The sequence below is a fragment of the Erpetoichthys calabaricus genome, chromosome 4, assembly GCF_900747795.2.
Source record: "Erpetoichthys calabaricus chromosome 4, fErpCal1.3, whole genome shotgun sequence".
NCBI lineage: Eukaryota > Metazoa > Chordata > Cladistia > Polypteriformes > Polypteridae > Erpetoichthys > Erpetoichthys calabaricus.
This window is the reverse complement of record NC_041397.2, coordinates 194422090-194438273: the sequence shown is the minus strand read 5'-3', so window position 1 is coordinate 194438273 and position 16184 is coordinate 194422090. Positions and strand designations below refer to the sequence as shown.

Here is a 16184-nt window from a genome sequence, read left to right as displayed (position 1 = left end):
ATTCTTGATTTTTTTTGCTTTATTTATTCAGATATTTGCAGTATACCTGTCAGCCCTTTTTGAATGGCTCTGTAAATATTACTAAATATATAGACAGGTAGGTCAGAACTCAGAAGTAAAGTTATCCTAGTGCATTTTTAAATATCTGACTGAAAAGGGCAGTAATTGCACTTAACACTGTTTCAGTTATAAAATCTCTCACTCATGAAAGGGTCAAAGGGCTGGGCAGCCTTTCACATTGTCTTCCCATACATTCATGCATTGCGAAACCGGCTGTAAGCAAGCAATAGGAAAGACTTTGAACCGTCTGTCTGTTTCAGTTCTAGTGTATTCGTGCAGTCTTTCTTCCAGACAACTAGCACATCATTATCATGAAGATAGAATTTGCGCCTTTGAAAATTCCTTTGCAGAGGCGGTTGGAGACGGCTGCTGTTTTACAATGGGTTTTCTCTTTCCTGGCACTTGGTAAGTCATTTTCCGTTTTTGATTCTAAACTTTAGTTGTTAAAGCTTTTCAGATTTATTGCAATACTAGTTTAGCTCCTTTAGTTCCTCTGGTGAAATGAACGCTTCCTGTTGCAAATATTGTGCAACATGCTACACTTGGTAGTGTCAAAAGTTAGTCAGACACATGCCAGCTTGTCACAATGCAGTGGTTTTACTCTAAGTGTATTAGAGAAGTGATTGAAACGTAAGCAAAGATCCTTTATGAAAGGCATACAACATTGAAGCATTTATTTATACTTAAATTACCATATATCTATTTCTTGTAACCTCAGATATACTTTATTAAGGGATACAGACATGCAATGCTTCAGGCTGCTTAACTAATGGAGCAGGGCTTTTTTCATAAAGGGCAAGATAAGAACCTTTATCTTGTGTAACACTTATCAAGTTGGGCAGTGTCTCAAAGCACTCTCCATGTTAAGTAGCGAATGTTTTATACAGAACAACACAGCCAGGTGAAGTGACTCAAGGTCAGTGAGTCATTGGAAGAAAAAGAACCTGCAGACCTTTGGTGTCCAGGTGTGGGACACTTGTTCCTCTTTTTGTAAAAGTAAATGTCCATTAGAAGCTTAGTGGAATATTCTGCTGACATTTATTTGGAAGATAAATCTTCCACTGCAAACATTTATAATATGTATGTATAATATAACCATACGGTATATGTGAGTGTTGCATTACATTCATCATTACTGCATTTAGGGTCTTACCAAAATGCACCTTTCTGTAAAAATCTCTTCCCAAGTCTGTTTTCGAATCTTTTTCTGTTATCACAGTTCCATGAAGGCCAGAGACTCTTAGTTTTTATTTTTTAATACAGATGTTCGATGTATTGAATAAATAACATGATTATATATTTGGCCTTATACCCCTACTTATCCCCCTGTCCAGAGCTACTTCCTGCCTTGAACCTGATGCAACTAGAAAAGGCCGTGGCACCCTCCAACCATGTGGCAGAAGAAGCAAATTCTTTGTTCTTATTAATTTTATGCACTATTCTCCTACAGTATACTTGTGCTTTTCCTTATGCAGTTTCATAATTGTTTCATCCACCCACATTCAAACCTACATAATCCATTTTAGAATCAAAAGTATCCCAACAGCATGGGGCTTAAGGCAGGAGGAACCAGCTGTCACAAGCACCAATCTTTTGTATGGCACCAGTACTCATTCAAGTGGGCCAGTCTGCAGCCTCCTAATAAGCATGCCTTTGAAATGTGAGAAGTGTACCTGGTATGGTAATCTTGTTATTTATGTTGTACTAACTTATTGCTATTCAGTATGAAAGGATCTGTGTATATATGGGAGGATATAATGAAAAGAAAAGAAAAGAAAAGAAACTGCTCAAAAAAATTACAGGAACACTTTGAAAACACATCAGATCTCAATGGGAGATCCTACTGGATATCTCTACTGATATGGACTGGGTAATGTGTTAGAAACGAAAGGATGCCAAATTGTTTGATGGAAATTAAAATTATTAACCTACAGAGGGCTGAATTCAAAGACACCCCGAAAATCAAAATGAAAAAATGATGCGGCAGGCTAGTTAATTTTGCCGAAATTTCATTGCAGCAACTCAAAATTGTACTCAGTAGTTTGTATGGCCCCACATGCTTGTATGCATGCCTGACAATGTCGGGGAGTGGGGGGGCATACTCCTAATGAGACGACGGATGGTGTCCTGGGGGGAACTCCTCCCAGATCTGGACCAGGGCATCACTGAACTCCTGGATAGCCTGAGGTGTGTTGGATGGACCGAAACATAATGTCTCAGAGGTGCTCTATTGGATTTAGGTCAGGCAAGCGTGGGGTCCAGTCAATGGTATCAATTCCTTCATCCTTCAGGATCTGCCTGCATACTCTTAGCACATGAGGCTAGGCATTGTCGTGCACCAGGAGGAACCCAGGACCCACTGCACCACCATAGGGTCTGATAATGGGTCCAAGGATTTCATCCCAATACTTAATGGCAGTCAAGGTGCCGTTGTCTAGCCTGTAGAGGTCTGTGCATCCCTCCATGGATATGCCTCCCCAGACCATCACTGATCCACCACCAAACTGGTCATGCTGAATGATGTTACAGGCAGCATGACATTCTCCAAGGCTTTTCCAGACCCTTTCACGTCTGTCACATGTGCTCAGGGTGAACCTGCTCTCATCTGTGAAAAGCACAGGGCGCCAGTGGTGGACCTGCCAATTCTGGTATTCTATGGCAAATGCCAATTGAGCTCCATGGTGCCAGGCAGTGAGCACAGGGCCCACTAGAGGACGTCGGGCCCTCAGGCCAACCTCATGAAGTCTCTTTCTGATTGTTTGTTCAGCGACATTCACACTAGTGGCCTGCTGGAGGTTATTTTGTAGGGTTCTGGCAGTGCACATCCTGTTCCTTCTTGCCCAAAGGAGCAAAAAACGGTCAAGCTGATAGGTTAAGGACCTTCTACGGCCCTGTCTAGCTCTCCTAGAGTAACTGCCTGTCTCCTGGAATCTCCTCCATACCCTTGAGACTCTTCTGGGAGACATAGCAAGCCTTCTGGCAATGGCACGTATCGATGTGCCATCCTGGAAACGTTGGACTACCTGTGCAACCTCTGTAGGGTTCAGGTATTGTCTCAAACTACCAGTAGTGACACTGGCCATGGCCAAATGCAAAACTAGTGAAATACAGTCAGAAAAGATGAGGAGGGAAAAATGTCAGTGGCCTCCACCTGTTTAACCATTCCTGTTTTGGGGGTCGTCTCATTGTTGCCCCTCTAATGCACCTGTTGTTAATTTCATTGAGCTTTATATGTTGTGCAATATAGAAACACACAAAAACAGAAACAAGCAACAAAACTATTCCTGTCCTGGGCCTAACTCAACACAAAATCACATACCTCCCTCTTTGGTTCACTCTAGTTCCTCTGGTCAATCTTCCTTCTCCTTGCCAAGTGAGCAGTTTTCTGCTTTTTTCACTCCCAACTCCAACCACTCTTGACTGAGGAACTGGAGCTCCTTTTAAAGAGAGGCCCTGGAAGATATCTGGGGCACTTGGCAGCCTGTCAGAAACTACATAAAGCAACGCCATTGGGAGGAATACAGCTGTCCCTTTAAAAGGCCAAGCACCCACAACTGTGGCCAGAGTGCAGCAGTGGGTCTAACATGCCCAGAGAACTAAAAACTTACTTCAATGACGTTCTCCAACAGCCTCCAATGTTCCTCTGGTGTGTGGCAATGGTCTGGCCCCACTCCCAAATGACACCTTGGATTCCCATGCAGTGCACCTCACCGCTCTGCTGTCCTTCATTATATACAGTACATGGGAATTCAAGGAGCCAGAAGACAGAATATCCAGGCTTTATATCAGTTGGACCAGAAGCAAACACCTAGTTTCCATCACCCGTTACAACAGATCATTATCTAGTACAAAGTGAGGTGAGGATGACATGGACTCATTGGTGGGATGCCCATCCACTGCAGCAACAGCATTCCTTGCATGCTTCAGGAAGTTGTCATTCCACTGCTCATGCTTGATGGACATGGGCATGGAGTGAAACTGAAGCTGTAGTGAGGCCAGTGGGTTGGGGTGGTGTCCATAAGCCTTGCAGGGTCACGAGTCGAGTCAGGCATCACTGAAGTTGTGGTATCATTATTGCTCAGTCCAAGATCTGCCAGATCGTATTTACCTGCTCCTGGGCCTCTCCTCTGGGCAGTGGGTCTTATAGGCAGGTTCGTTGCTCCAGGCTGGCATGGCAGTGCCTTGCCCGATTTTCTCTGTGGCCAGTATCTTCCTTGGGAACACCACCACACACCATCATCAGAGTTGCCCCTGAGCTACCAGACAGACAGTGGTAGGGTACTTCCATGACTTGCCGTGGATGCAAGTTACACAGCGTCTCTTACTATCATATTGTTCAAACAGGATATACTGGCTTGCAACAATGAGGATTGAGAATTGAGGATATAGACAGTGTGTCCATTCAGTTGAGTTGTGCCTTAAAAGAGAACCATGAGAGGGTTAGGCATGACCTCAAAGCAGTACATTTCTCCCCAAGAACAACCACAGTTCATTGGATCTTCCTCACAGGGACAGTTGTCCACCATATATTCTGGCTTGCCACAGCGGTAGCACCGCAGAGGCAGGGATGACTGCTCCCTTCTCCATGGGGCCATCTTGGTCTCCCTGGTTCCCATCTCAGCTCTCTGCGATCAAGCTGGGTGAATCACCGTCGTTCCTCTGGACACTTGTTCTGGCTGGAGGCCTGATGACATTCAATGAGTTCCATATACAGTATATACAGTACATATATATAGACTGGCAATTAGGGGCAGACCCCCCAAATCCCAGGTACAACCACACAATGACATTTAATTTATTTTTACAGCATTCCTTATTCAGACGTATTTCTCTGACAATAAACAATACAATCTTCTTCTTCCTCCACTCCTTCAAGTCAAGCTTTGTCCTACTCCTCTCCTGACTCCCTCAGTGATGCGGAGGTCTCCCTCTTAAACATGACCCATGACTACTTCCAGGACCAAACCATAGGCTCCAAGAAGCACTTCTGATTCAGATGGAGCTATGTTGGGACAGGAGATCCTTCTTTTGACAGCTCCCCCTGGAGGCACACATAGAACAGGGCAGTCCTATGGAACCACAACACCTATGTTGCCCTGTGGGTGTCCAAATAAGGAATACCAAGAGTTATGCTGCCATCCAGTGTACTGAGGAATAATACACAGGTGGAAGGCAGTCTGACACTTATTTCTTTTGGCCTCCCAGCTGAGAAAAGGAATGGCAACTATCATAGTCAACATACTCCGCCCATTATACAGTCCAACCATAATACTGGTCTCCCAGCAGGATAAGAAACTTTTGTACACACAAGCCAGGACACCATTCCATCTTATTCTTCCACCATGCTGACGTTCCACACCCTGTCTGTCTTCTAGACCATCCATTATATCGGCCTCCCAGTCAGGCAAATAAATGGAGTCCACCTCAGCTGGGATGCCCATCCATTTGTGACTATTTGAATCATGAAGCCAATATCTTGGGCTTTGAATTCCACACTTTGTTTTTTTCTGTGAGTGTCTGTATGTTCTCCTCATGTCTGTCTGTGTACTCTCTTGGTTCTCTGTTTTTTTTCCCACATCCACAAAGACGTGTATTAAATTAATTGATGGTTCTAAATTATTCCTTTTTTATTGTGGGTCCAAGTAGTGAGTGTGTGCATGTGCCCTGCAGTGGAATATCCTCTTGCTCAGGGTGGTTTCTTGCTTTTTGCCCAGTTCTTCTGGGATATGATACAGCCCACCAAAAACCTGAAAAGGACAAAATGAGTTTCAGAATGTAGCCATTTAATTGACCTGAGTGGCAATCAAGTTTGACTGACTGACAAGACAAACTGTAGATCAATTCTTACTACCAAAAATGTACATATTGTTGCCACCCACCTAATTTCTTTCATTTTCTAAAATTCATTTAATATCACTGCTAGGCTTTTTATTCAGTGTCATTATAACATAATAACAACAGCAGAGATTTTAGTGGCACATGGCCTTATTCTGATATAAATGTCAATATTATTTTCAAGGACAAGTGCAATATAAATTTCTCATACACTGAACTGAAATTGTAAAAGCTGTACTCCGCTTATAATTTTTCCAAATGATAATGCAATTAAGAAATATTTTGATGATCTGATTTTTTCCTAATATTTGTTAGAAGTTTGATTTAAATTGAAGTGTGTGCTGCTATGAAGTGACCTAGCATCCCCTATAGAGGTAACTCCTGATGCTACGAGATTAGATAATGGTCTCTCATGACCCTGAACTGAGAGCTGCTATAAAAAAATGATGGATGATTGAGCTTTCGATGATTTGAGCTGCAGACAGAGGGCACTTTCTCTCCCCCATTTTGCTACTGACAGAATGACTTATTCTTATAATTTCAGGTTTGTGTTTTCTAAGTGGCCATTTGCTATCATTACACCACTATAATTGTTTAGTCAATAGTCTTGGGATGCAGTTCAGCTCTGTCCATCACCTGATGTCTTTTCATTAACTGGAAGTACTTGTCCTTCACTGAATTCAGACGCGTACAATACAATCAATATCAGGTCCCTCAGACGTAGCCCTTATTTATTCATTTTACAACTACAGGGTTTATTTCAGAGCTATTAAATATGACTACTTTACAGCTTTAAAGTCCTAGAATGGGAAACATATTTATCAAAATGTGAATAAGCAACACAAGAAACATGTATTGCAGTCATGTAGAAATAAAACTAAAGTGAACTGATTCATTAAACAGAGTGTTTGGATTTCATTTGCTCTATAAAAGCATGTTTAAAAAACGTAGACCTAAATTGTAAAAAATAAGCATTTTAAAATGCCACTTCTTATGTTTTCACAGTTGTAACCACAAGGAGGAACCACTAAGGCTCTAATCACAAACATAATGTCACCCAACACTGTTACTTTTACTTTTATTTATTTAGCTGACACCTTTATCCAAAGCAACTTATGACATTTATGATATAATTGGCTACATTTCTTTTTTGGTTTTTCGATGATGGCACCCAAGGACCTCAGCATGGCTGTGTTTCCAGACTCCAATTCCTATGCCTCCCTGCGGCTGTCCTGTTCAGCTCAGATGAACACTACCATCTGCCATGTGGGGGAATGAACTGCTCCTGGCATCCATGTTCTCCCAATCTATCCATTATTCTTCTGGCCCAGTTGGGATGAAGACTGTCAGACTTTCCAGCTGGGTTAAATCTCCACTCCTTCTGTCCCTCCATTATGGCCTCCAGTCTGGTCAAGAAATCATCCTCCATCCCGGCCTGAATGCCTGTCCTTTCTCCATAGAACTTACACAGTGGAATTTAATATTAATCCTGACTATTGGACATAAAATGTCTTTCTTTTCAGAAAATGTATGTGTGTTTTTTGTATGTTAAGTTAATTTGTTGGAATTTATTCGTTTTAACTAAACTTCTATTCTTGAGTTCAGAGAAGATCCTTATGTCACTAAGATGCCCTAAAGTGACTTTGCACTTTAGGGTGCTAACAATCCCAACTCATTTTCTTCTATAATCTGCCCAAACTCTTCTCAGTTGTGAGACACATTCTTTTAGTGCTAAGTGTCAAATGTGGTTTCTCACTTCTTGGTTGTAATTGTAATCATTATGCGAATATGACACTTATGGTACATTCACATGTTGGAGGTAAAAACACTACATTGGGCAGTAAAGTCAAATTCATACAGTCATAGAGGCAGATGCTACATAACAAGATGGAATATGCCATGTATACATTGCTATGATGATATTTATCATGATAATGGCCTCTCATGACCCTAAACTGATAGTTGCTATTAAAAATGATGGATGAGTGAACTTTCAGTGATATTCACAAAAGGTACTATACTAGCCTCCTATATTCCTTTTTATTGGTGAACAAAAACAAACAAATGCCCTTATACTGCATCTTAGCTTACTGACCTTGATGTTTATGTATATATAGTGGTCAGGCCAGAGGACTTCATCCACATCGGCTGTGATGTTCTCCCTGGCCAAGCAGCGGTGGAAAAAATGCCTGGCATAGTGGATCCATCCCTGGCATTTATCGGTGTAGATGTCGTCACATGCTTCCTCCATTTGCTAGAGTAGTGCCACACACTTGTGAGGTCTGTGTCCACTGCCTGCTTAAAACAATTCCTCTGTTGAATTTAGAAATGGGGAATATGGTAGAAGGTACAGGATTGAAAAACGTGACTTGTTGGTGAACCAATCGTGGATCAGAGTGGCCCAGTGGAAACTTACATTATCCCAAATGACAGTGAAAGTGTGCTGCTTTGGTTCCTCTTCCTGTGGGAGGATAAGGATATTTTTGAGTTTGTCAATAAATGTTAGCAAATGGGGAGTGTTGTAGGGACCATGTTGTGCATGGTGATGTATGACCTCATGCTGACCAATTGCAGAACACATGGTAACATTTCTGCCATGCTGCCCAGGGACATTGACAATGGCACGGTTGCGAATGATGTTCCTGGTCTTCTTCAGGTTGAACCCTGCCTCATCAATGAAGATACAGTGCATCCGGAAAGTATTCACAGCACATCACTTTTTCCACATTTTGTTATGTTACAGCCTTATTCCAAAATGGATTAAATTCATTTTTTTCCTCAGAATTCTGCACACAACACCCCATAATGACAACGTGAAAAAAGTTTACTTGAGATTTTTGCAAATTTATTAAAAATAAAAAAACTGAGAAAGCACATGTACATAAGTATTCACAGCCTTTGCCATGAAGCTCAAAATTGAGCTCAGGTGCATCCTGTTTCCCCTGATCATCCTTGAGATGTTTCTGCAGCTTAATTGGAGTCCACCTGTGGTAAATTCAGTTGATTGGACATGATTTGGAAAGGCACACACCTGTCTATATAAGGTCTCACAGTTGACAGTTCATGTCAGAGCACAAACCAAGCATGAAGTCAAAGGAATTGTCTGTAGACCTCTGAGACAGGATTGTCCCGAGGCACAAATCTGGGGAAGGTTACAGAAACATTTCTGCTGCTTTGAAGGTCCCAATAAGCACAGTGGCCTCCATCATCTGTAAGAGGAAGAAGTTCGAAACCACCAGGACTCTTCCTAGAGCTGGCCGGCCATCTAAACTGAGCGATCGGGGGAGAAGGGCCTTAGTCAGGGAGGTGACCAAAAACCTGATGGTCACTCTGTCAGAGCTCCAGAGGTCCTCTGTGGAGAGAGGAGAACCTTCCAGAAGGACAACCATCTCTGCAGCAATCCACCAATCAGGCCTGTATGGTAGAGTGGCCAGACGGAAGCCACTCCTTAGTAAAAGGCACATGGCAGCCCACCTGGAGTTTGCCAAAAGGCACCTGAAGGACTCTCAGACAATGAGAAAGAAAATTCTCTGGTCTGATGAGATAAAGATTGATCTCTTTGGTGTGAATGGCAGGCGTCACGTTTGGAGGAAACCAGGCACCGCTCATCACCAGGCCAATACCATCCCTACAGTGAAGCATGATGGTGGCAGCATCATGCTGTGGGGATGTTTTTCAGCGGCAGGGACTGGGAGACTAGTCAGGATAAAGGGAAAGATGACTGCAGCAAGGTACAGAGACATCCTGGATGAAAACCTGCTCCAGAGCGCTCTTGACCTCAGACTGGGGCGACGGTTCATCTTTCAGCAGGACAACGACCCTAAGCACAAAGCCAAGATATCAAAGGAGTGGCTTCAGGACAACTCTGTGAATGTCCTTGAGTGGCCCAGCCAGAGCCCAGACTTGAATCCGATTGAACATCTCTGGAGAGATCTTAAAATGGCTGTGCACCGACGCTTCCCATCCAACCTGATGGAGCTTGAGAGGTGCTGCAAAGAGGAATGGGCCAAACTGGCCAAGGATAGGTGTGCCAAGCTTGTGGCATCATATTCAAAAAGACTTGAGGCTGTAATTGCTGCCAAAGGGGCATCGACAAAGTATTGAGCAAAGGCTGTGAATACTTATGTACATGGGATTTCTCAGTTTTTTGATTTTTAATAAATTTGCAAAAACCTCAAGTAAACTTTTTTCACATTGTCATTATGGGGTGTTGTGTGTAGAATTCTGAGGAAAAAAATGAATTTAATCCATTTTGGAATAAGGCTGTAACATAACAAAATGTGGAAAAAGTGATGCGCTGTGAATACTTTCCGGATGCACTGTATATTCATAAGGATCAGCATTGGCATCAAGGTCAAGCAATTTTTGAAAAAGGCAAAATGAACATATCAGGCAAAAGACCAACGTGCAGGAACACTGAGGTACATAGTCACATGTCTTTACAGAGTACTGAGAGGATGCTGTACTCACGTGCACATATTGGTAACATTGCTCCTTCATTCGGTCAGAGTTGTGCTCAGATGGAACACAATATATCTGTTTCATCCTCAGCTGGTGTTGATTCAAGAAACTCTTAACTGTGGGCAGGCTGATCTGGTCAATGTTTATAAAATGGATCTTGTCTTCTAGGACTCTCTTAGGGTGATGGCATTATTTTCCAAAACCATGTTGATTATGGTGGTCCCTTACTTGTCTTTGAATTTCTGGCCTCTGCCATCTCTTGCTGGCTGTCTTTCTGTTCTATGATAAATATATACACACTGAGAAACAGCTGCCCTATCCTGACACAGACAGGCAGAGACACGAGATTGCCACACAGCACCAATTTATTCCTGTGGGAATAGTTTTTCTCTGCTTCCCACAGCATAGTACACAAAGCACCTAAACACTGTCCAAGCCAAAAGCCTTTCCTGCTTCTTCTTCTCCGGCTCCACTACTCTCCCGGCAAGCTTCCTCCACCTCTTCCCAACTCTGGCCCCTCGAGTAGTGGTGGCTGGCTCCTTTTATAGGACACCCGGAAGCAATTCAGATGTCCAATGAGCTTCTTTTGGTAGCACTTCTGGGTGTGGCGGCAGCCCTGCAGAGGAGGGCTCAGCCATTCTGCAACCCAGCAGGGTTGTGCTTCCATGCTCCAAACCCGTGGTACTGTAGCACGCCAGTGGGGCTGCCCTCTGTCGTTCCAGGGGAGGTATTGCCCCATGCAAGTTCCTTCCCCCAGTCCTTCAGTTATGGAGGCATCCCAGCCTGGTAAGAATCCCGGCTGATTGTTACAACACACATTATAGGATACTCAGTTTACACTATATCTACGTAAATGTAAAACAAAACATTGCACTATAGGGTACATTTCTGTGAGCACTGTAGATATCCGTAGAAACCATAAAGTTATGATATACTGTACTTACTGTAGAGAGTACTGTAAAACCTCTCAAGTGGTCACTTACCTATTCTCCTCTTCTCTAAAGACCTGGATTACTGAGGCAATTGTGCAGTGGCTCAAATTCAGCTAGACCTGCTGCCCAGCTTCAGTCATGGATTGATTGATTACATGGTCCATCATAGTTGCACATATTTCATTGTAAATACTGACTCGCCTTTGCCTTCCTCTTCCTCCTCCTCATCCTCGAAGGCCTCTGCTGCCTTCTGAGCCTGCTTTCACTCTCATTGTTCCTCTTTCTCTGTGTTCTTGCGTAACACCTGTCTGTATAAGTCACTTGAGGCCTCCTTTATACTCTGACATACAGTTTGATTGAATTGTTCTTCCAATTGAGTTTGCACAGGCACAACAGGAGTGAGACTAATTGATAATCTGGAAATTGCATTTTGAAGGCCAGTGTTTCTAGGTGAACAAAGTTTGCTAAATGAAGCAATTTGTGTTCATAGATTTGCAAAACTGTGAATTAGAATGATATTTCAGTGAGACCAATGGAATTGTGCTTAGAGTGTAGTAGTTTGGAGTCACAATGTTAATACATGAGCTTCATGATTTCAGAATTGTGTACATAGTTCCATTTTCTGTGTGTGTAAAATGGGGAAAAACTGTAATCCAGCTAAAATGTTCCTATAAACATTCGTACTTGTATCTGTTGGTTCTCATTTTCATTTCATAGGTGGCAAGCTTATCATACACTGTTACTTGCGTTCCTTGACAGCATGTTGTTTCAGTGCGCCTTCAAAACTGTTTCACTCACATATCCAGTATGGTGTCTCTCATGTCTCCAAAACGTGGTCTCCTGTACTCTCTGTCATATTCAACAGTGTGTCATTAAGTGCTCTCAAAGCCTTTATTTTTATGCAGAGCCCTGAGTAGGTAATCTTTTTGGAAAAGTACTTTTAAACAGCCAAAATGTTACATCAGATGAAATCAGACAACTGGTAACTTGTCAATGGTTTGGTTGCTTGTCAGTGAGATCATTCTGATCATTACTGTCTAGTTAATTGCAGTAACATGTTGACTAAAAGAGATCTCAAGCATTTATAGTTTATCCTGTTACAAACATATACAAACTTCTTTTTATTTCAAGCTTAACACTTCCCCAAACTATTAACTCTGGCACTATATTGTATATGTGGGGTGGCACGGTGGCACAGTGGTAGCACTGCTGCCTCGCAGTAGGGAGACCTGGGTTCACTTCCCAGGTCCTCCCTGCGTGGAGTTTGCATGTTCTCCCCGTGTCTGCGTAGGTTTCCTCCAGGTGCTCCGGTTTCCTCCCACCGTCCAAAGACATGCAGGTTAGGTGCATTGACGATCCTAAATTGTTCCTAGTGTGTGCTTGGTGTGTGTGTGTGCGTGTGTGTGTGTGTGTGTGTGTGCCCTGTGCCCTGCCCGGGTATTTGTTCCTACCTAATGCCCTATGCTGGCTGGGATTGGCTCCAGCAGACGCCCATTACCCTGTGTTAGGATATAGCAGGTTGGACAATGGATGGATGGATAGATGGACTATATATGTGGCTAAGGATCTGCGCTCGTATCTGGAAGGTGGCTGGTTACTGTCAGAATGGATCCTACTCTGCAGGGCCCTTGAGAAAGTCCCTGAATGCCACATTCATCTGATCCTGATGCCAGTGTACTACTAAAGCTCAGTTTGTTGTTTCTGGTGAGGCAAGCAGTATAATAACTAACTGCTGACACCATTCTCCACTTTCTAAGATGTAGTACAAAAGCCCAATGGCTGTGATTGTTTATACAGAATTTCTCAAGGGCAACATGAATCCATATGCCATTTCAGTCACAACATATTGCATCTGCTGATTGTCCAGTCACTGAACCCAGTCCATCTCCAGCTGGTATCCTGGCTGCATTCTGTCCCATATGTACTGTAGATATAATCCACTTATAATCCACTCTCCAATCGAAATCAGTCCCACCAGAGCTTCCTTGTACACCCTGGGAACAGGCCACAGTGGCAGTGGCATTTTAAATGTTTTGCTGTGCCATATCTCTAAGCATTCTTGGCCTTTTGCCTGCTTATCTTACTAACCTGGTGCCATATTGAAATGGCACAATACAATATGAAAGCGATCTTTGAATTGGCTTTAGGTGAAAAAAAATGCTGACACAGGCAAGGAAACTTTGGCAATTTATCAACATTGACAAGTTATCCCATTTTTCTATCCATCCACTTCTGGAGCCCACTTAGTCAAGTTATAAAGCCTTATTTTTTCATTCTGGTTTTTTTAACAGGCAGGTAGAAGCCTTGCTTCATATCTTGGATGCTTTCTGTGCTGTGTGGAGTTCCTTTGCTCTTCATGTGCTCTTGTAAATTTGAATTGGCTGTAGTTGAAAGGAAGAATACTGGAGCAGGGAGCATAGACAATTTCTCCCTTTTTCTCTCCACCCATTTCTGCAACTCATTTAGTTCAGTTTTAGAGTTGTGGGGGTCAGAAACCATTCTGTGACTGGTCTTTTATCTATCTATCTATCTATCTATCTATCTATCTATCTATCTATCTATCTATCTATCTATCTATCTATCTATCTATCTATATATACAGTATATATATATAATATATATATATACATATACATATTATATATATATATATATATATATATATATATATATATATATATATATATATATATATATATATATATATATATACACACACAGTATATAAAGAAAGAGTTTATGTTTATGTATATACATATGTATATATATCTCTCTATATTTAAAATCCAACCTCTATTTGTCTGTATCTCTGTTCACTTTCACAATAGAACTACTTAGCGGATTTAGATCGGATTTTTTTCTATAATTTTCTTGAACATTCTGGTTGATTTTGCGACTTCTCTCATTGTGCTATGTACCATAGTTCACTTGCAGGAGTGATATATTCGTGCTAATCCGAGACAAATGCTGCAGGCCAAGGGGAGGCGGAAGCGATGACATCAGGAGTTTGGAGCCAGGCAGGGCCCTCCTCACTGTCCTGTTTCCCTGCTACATGGAAGGAGGCGCAGGGGACGGCTAGTATACTGTATATGTATATCGTGAAGAAAAGAGACCAGAGAGAAAGATTAAGGGTTGGGTCAAAGTTCCAATATACATTCGACAACAATGTCAGAAAGACGGCTGAATTTATGGTGATGAGCCTGGAAATTGGTGCAGGGAGGAGATGATATGAACAGAGGGTGATGGAAGTGATGTCATCAAAGGGCGACTGGAGGTGAAGTCATCAATGAGGGACGGTCGTAATGCAGAAGTTCTTCCTATGACGGGATCAGGTTTTGGTGTAGAATTCATGTACCAGGATTCCTTTGGTCTTCGGTTTTTCTGATGAAAAGAGGAGAGAAGCATTAGTACACTGTCTTAGATCTCCATCCGGTGAGGTTTTGCGCTCTGTCAGTCCTTCTGGCTGCCCTCTAATCACACATATGTGACAATATATTTATAAACTAGCAAAATACCCGCGCTTCGCTGTGGCGAAGCAAGCTTATGTAAAGGAGTGAGAGAGACTTTGGCACGATTACAGCACAAACCAGGAGACTTGCATTTCCACCTATGAGCTTGACAATACTCACAGTGACAATCCATGTATCCAATGTGTACCGTTTTGTCAGATTCATAATGTATGTTTGGGTCGTACGCAAATCCACAATCGGCTTTTTTGAGCCAAACCTGTTGTTTTCGTATGAGCCGCTTTCATTATTATTATAGAAACAGAAGCTCTATTAACTTGTGGATTTGCCTGCAAATATTTAGCGGCAGCGTCTCTATTAACTTGTGGATTTGCCTGCGAGTATTTAGCGACAGCATCTCTATGAACCTGTGGATTTGCCTGCGAGTATTTGGCTGCAGCGTCACGAAGTTGTTTCCGTCTAGCTGCATCAGAAAATGTACCACGACGTCTGACACGCCTCCTTTTTACTGTTGTCTCACAGCTTGGATTGCTGCTGTCATAATCGGTTTGAATTTCATGGTTTGTTTCAATTACGTTAGTATTTGCAGGACTTGTTGTATTGAAGTGACATTCGGCATCTGTCAAGCATTTTAAGCATACAACCGGTTTCATCGATAACTTCGCATCCAGCTTTTGAGAGTTGAAACATTCATAAACATCAAAGTGTCCACTACTCAGATCGTCACCTGTGAATCTAAGATGTTTAAGAGGCATTGGCGGTTGTCCAAAGGTGTAAAATATTTGGCCATTTCGGTACACTTGAAAGCAACAACCGAACAATTCAGCGGCAGCCATCAACTCACATGCAGAACCATAGGCGAAGGGCTTATGCATTTCACTCTTATAGTGCTCCTGTGTAGTATAATTATCTCCTGTACCGTCATCAGTCCACACCTTGAACCTGTCCCAGTCATTCAATACATAATGTTCCTCTGGATATGTATGTGTATATATATACACATATATATTTTATATATATATACACATATATATTATATATATATACACATATATTATATATATATATATGTGTGTATATATATATATAAAGTATGTGTATATATATATATAAAATATATGTGTGTATATATATATATATATATAATATATGTGTATATATATATATATATATATATATATATATATATATATATATATATATATATATATAATATATGTGTGTATATATATATATATATATATATATATATATATATATATATATATATATAATATATGTGTATATACATATATATATAATATATATGTATATATATATATATATAATATATGTGTGTATATATATATATATATAATATATGTGTGTGTATATATATAATATATGTGTATATATATATATATATATATATACATATATACAGTGGTGT

At 41.5% G+C, this 16184-nt stretch overlaps 1 protein-coding gene across 1 annotated transcript in view; it reads left to right on the top strand.

Annotated features, from left to right (window-relative positions):
* Positions 1–267: 267 nt before the first annotated feature.
* The window catches only part of mogat2 (monoacylglycerol O-acyltransferase 2), a 111318-nt gene continuing 95401 nt past the window's right edge, over positions 268–16184 (top strand). Inside the window, exon 1 of the mRNA XM_028800121.2 lies at positions 268–465. Within this exon, the coding sequence (XP_028655954.2) occupies positions 372–465 (94 nt within the window). The 5' untranslated portion in view covers positions 268–371. The remainder of the gene's footprint in view (positions 466–16184) is intronic.